This window comes from Oncorhynchus masou, unplaced genomic scaffold (assembly GCF_036934945.1).
Source record: "Oncorhynchus masou masou isolate Uvic2021 unplaced genomic scaffold, UVic_Omas_1.1 unplaced_scaffold_2124, whole genome shotgun sequence".
Taxonomy (NCBI): Eukaryota; Metazoa; Chordata; class Actinopteri; order Salmoniformes; family Salmonidae; genus Oncorhynchus; species Oncorhynchus masou.
This window is the reverse complement of record NW_027008602.1, coordinates 644-4959: the sequence shown is the minus strand read 5'-3', so window position 1 is coordinate 4959 and position 4316 is coordinate 644. Positions and strand designations below refer to the sequence as shown.

Here is a 4316-nt window from a genome sequence, read left to right as displayed (position 1 = left end):
TTTAGTTGTGAAAAATACATCCTTTAAAAATTAAACACTGAGATTCCCAAAGGCAGGTCATCTCCCAATCAAGCTTTAACATAGAGTGGATTTGTGTCACTATGGCAGTATGATTTCTGCCACTAGTGGCTGTGTGTGTAGCTGGTCGACGGGCCCCAGTGTCAGCGCCCCTTGTAGACTGAGTCTCTGCTCTGCACTCAGCGCCGGAGTCTCGTAGTGGACACGCAGCCATGGCTGCCCTGGGGTCAGAGGGCAAAGGTCGAGTCAGATCAGGGTGACACCGACCCTACATACACACACACACACACACACACACACACACACACACACACACACACACACAGGGTCAGAGAGTTCTCACCTTTCTCCACCTTCTGTCCCAAAGACACCAGAAGCTCCGCCCCCACGCTGTGATTGACAGGGTCTCCGGCCTTCGAACGTCCCGCCCCCAGCCTGTGCAGCACCTGAGCAATGACCATGCCGTCTATGTCCAGCACTGTTCCTGCAGGACCAAAAGACAAAATCATGCAGTGTGTGTGTGTGTGTGTGCATTTGTGTATCTGTACCTGTGTGTATTTGCATTTGCATTTGTTAATCTGTGCCTGTGTGTGTGTGTGTTTGCATGTTGCATTTGTTAATCTGTGCCTGTGTGTGTGTGTGCGCATTTGCATTTGTTAATCTGTGCCTGTGTGTGTTACCGTGGCCCTGTGTCTCCAGTTCTGTCTGGTAGTTTGCCCGTCTCAGGATGCTGTAGTAGTCTGCGTTGGTTGAACAGAGTGATGCAGCGATCTGACTGGCTACTCCCTGACCAATCATCATGTTCTGGAACTTTTCCAGGGCTGCACCATTCTGCAGGGTTGTAGAGATCACCTTTCTACCCTCCTCCAGGCTCCCTGCACGGCCAATCATCCACAACAGCAGCCCACCTACACACACACACACACACACACACACACACACACACACACACACACACACACACACACACACACACACACACACACACACACACACACACACACACACACAGAATATTGACTTGAATTTGAAGGTAATGAACGTCCACAGCTTCTGTGTCGAGACTGTAGCTAAGCCCGAGCAGCACTGACATTCTAACTAGGTCTTGGTCTGCTTGGTTTTGGTCCAAAGGAACCAATTCACTGAGTGTGTGTGTTTTGTGTGTGTGTGTATTCCTCACCCAGACTTGTGACCAGCTCCAGTATGTCGTCTGGGCCCCTCCCCTTTAGACACTCCAGGGACTCCATCACTTCCAGAGTGTTCCCCACACAGCGACCAATAGGACAGTTCATACGACTAAGCACCGCCCCCGTACGGATCCCCAAACTGTTCCCAACTGTCACCTGCAGGAGAGAATGGTAAGGGTGAGGGGTCTGGTAAGGGTCAGGGGTCATGGTAAGGGTCAGGGGTCTGGTAAGGGTCAGGGGTCATGGTAAGGGTCAGGGGTCATGGTAAGGGTCAGGGGTCAGGGTGAGGGGTCTGGTAAGGGTGAATGGTCTGGTAAGGGTCAGGGGTCATGGTAAGGGTCAGGGGGTCTGCTTTGTGTTATGTCCTTTCTATTCCAGACTTGACAACCAGTTGAGTTCCTAACTAAATCAACGACCTTATTTGATCAATCAAGTACAAGGCAGGAGGGAAAACATGGCCCTCCAGACATTCAAACAAGAATGGGGTAAAGGTCAGGTGTCAGTGTTAGGGTTACCATGGACTGGGCCAGTGACTTGGCACTGCCCAGGTCTTTGTAGAGAGCTGCATTCCCAAACTTCACATCCAGAACCAAGGCACTCAGAGACTCAGCACCCTTCTTAGAGATGATAGAGCCTGGAGAGAACACACACACTATTCACATGTTCATTTCTCTACTTTGAAAGGTAGTCCAGTTTGCTGTTGTTGTTGTTGGCAGACCTGTGATGAGTGGGAGGCTGTCGACTGTAGACGTAACGTCTCTCAGAGCGTACATGACCTTGTCAGCAGGTACCAGGTTATCTGTCTGTCCTACAATGCAACAGCCAACCTCCTCCAGGATTCGATGCAGCTGAGGATGGTACCACAATATCACACGTTAATAACTTGCAAATGAGAGAGAGAGAGAGAGAGAGAGAGGGAGGGGAGGGAGGGAGGGATGGAGGGAGGGATGGAGGGAGATAGAGAGGGAGATGGGAGAGAGATGGAGTGGGAGAGAGAGAGAGAGAGAGAGTACCTGTTGTACTGACTGATAGACGTTAAAGCCAGGGATGGACTCCAGTTTGTCGAGGGTGCCGCCTGTGTGTGCCAGACCTCTGCCACTTATCATGGGTACCTATGGACACAGCTTCTGATAGTCAGACACACACACACACACACACACACACACACACACACACACACACACACACACACACACACACACACACACACACACACACACACACACACACACACACACACACACACACACACACACACACACACACACACACACACACACACAGGTGTATCCAGGCAGGTACCTTGCAGCCGCAGGCAGCCAGAGCAGGAGCCAGCACCAGGCTGATCTTGTCCCCCACTCCACCTGTCGAGTGTTTATCCACCACTAGCCCCTCCCACTCTGCCGGCCATGACATCACTTCCCTGACATCATCATCTCCTTCGTCAGTGCGAGAGTCTCCTCTGCTACCATTCCCTGCAGCCAGATTGCCATCAGCATGGCTCCTACACACACACACACACACGCACACGCACACATGCACACACGCACACATGCACAGACGCAGACACGCAAACACACACACACAAACACACACACACAGATCAGAATTTCAACTGTAGAGTAGAGTGCAGGTTTTGGCCTGAGCTTGACTACTGATACTCAGTCTAAAGTGTGTGGGGGTTGTCTTCTCTGCAGACCTATAATAACTTGCATTATCTGGCATCCCACCCACTGTGACTCTGTGACCTACCTGCACGTCGCTGGATGGTGTGTGTGTGTGTGTGTGTGTGTGTGTGTGTGTGTGTGTGTGTGTGTGTGTGTGTGTGTGTGTGTGTGTGTGTGTGTGTGTGTGTGTGTGTGTGTGTGTGTGTGTGTGTGTGTGTGTGTGTGTGTGTGTGTGTGTGTGTGTGTGTGTGTGTGTGTCACCAATCTGGCTCTCTTGGATGGTCTTGTCCTTGACACCCTGTATGAAGTCTCGGATCTCCCCAGCACTCAGCTGTTCACCGTTCCGTTTCTTGCGGATGTGTTCTGGGAAAGTGGCTGTGCTCTGCTCGTGGTGCTCCATCCCTGCAGCTCACTGACACACAGCGGACTGACACACAGCTGACTGACACACAGCTGCATGTGACAAGTAGGAGAGGAAAATACACAAGGGATTGTTTTAAATCACTAAACTATTGTGTGTGTGTGAGTGTTTCAACAGAATCGGCGGAATGAATACACCCTTGATCAGCGTAAATACAGTTCACTCTCATAACTGCCACGTTGCGTTCCTTCTCTCCCTTTGCTTGTGGACTTCAATGTACAACAGATGTGACCAGGCAAAGAAACATTTCCAAGCCAAACCTCTACAAACAACCTACATCTTTGTTACCATATTATCTCAAATAACGGCATACATCGTCAGCATAGTTAATAGAACTAACTCGTTAGTAAACCTGCTACAATCATGTAGTAACATCAGTGTAACAGTCAGTTAATAGTTATACAAGGGGGCCCCAGTGGCAATAAATTAGTAATACCAAAATCTTACCTTGACTTAGAAGAGTTCTAGTGTTGTGTTGGAAAGTCTGTTTGAACAGCGCGTTTCTGTTGGCTGAACTCGTCAGCTGAACTCGCCAGAAAAATGAAACTGAAAAAATATATAATAATAATAACAATAATAATATCTCTCTCTTGCTCTATTTCTCTCTTGCTTCTACTTCATTTTGGAAGGAATTCATTTGTTCAAAACTGTTCAACTATTGTCTTTCTCTCTCTGAGTCAACAACCCATATCATGGATTTCTCACATTTCCTGTCGGGTTGTGATTGGTCCATTTGCTGCCATCTAGTGGACATGTTGCACTATTGCCCTCAGCTATGTCTGGACCGTTATTGTCCACCTTTGCAGTGTTCTATTGTACTATGGAAAAAGATGGCTCTCCTTTTCTTGGCACTTTGCCCAGTCATATTTAAGGTTAGAACTACCTTTCTAGGCATTCTGATGCTTCTGGCTTTGAGTTAAATGTGTTGATAGCATATCTACAGTATTTCACTTTATAATGTGTATAGTATTGCTTACTGGGTGTTGTCCAATGAATGCTGTAACCACTCCCTCTTCAAATCAG

The 4316-nt window shown here is 48.6% G+C and overlaps 1 protein-coding gene across 1 annotated transcript; it reads right to left on the bottom strand.

Annotated features, from left to right (window-relative positions):
• On the bottom strand, window positions 1-4010 carry LOC135532936 (thymidine phosphorylase-like). Its single transcript, XM_064960365.1, is given in 11 exon segments — window positions 1-239; window positions 362-502; window positions 699-926; window positions 1199-1361; window positions 1721-1839; window positions 1924-2053; window positions 2219-2317; window positions 2508-2626; window positions 2629-2709; window positions 3134-3325; window positions 3741-4010. Coding segments are annotated over 10 exon segments (1359 nt in total). The 5' UTR covers window positions 3273-3325; window positions 3741-4010; the 3' UTR covers window positions 1-99.
• Between the last annotated feature and the right edge of the window lie 306 nt (window positions 4011-4316).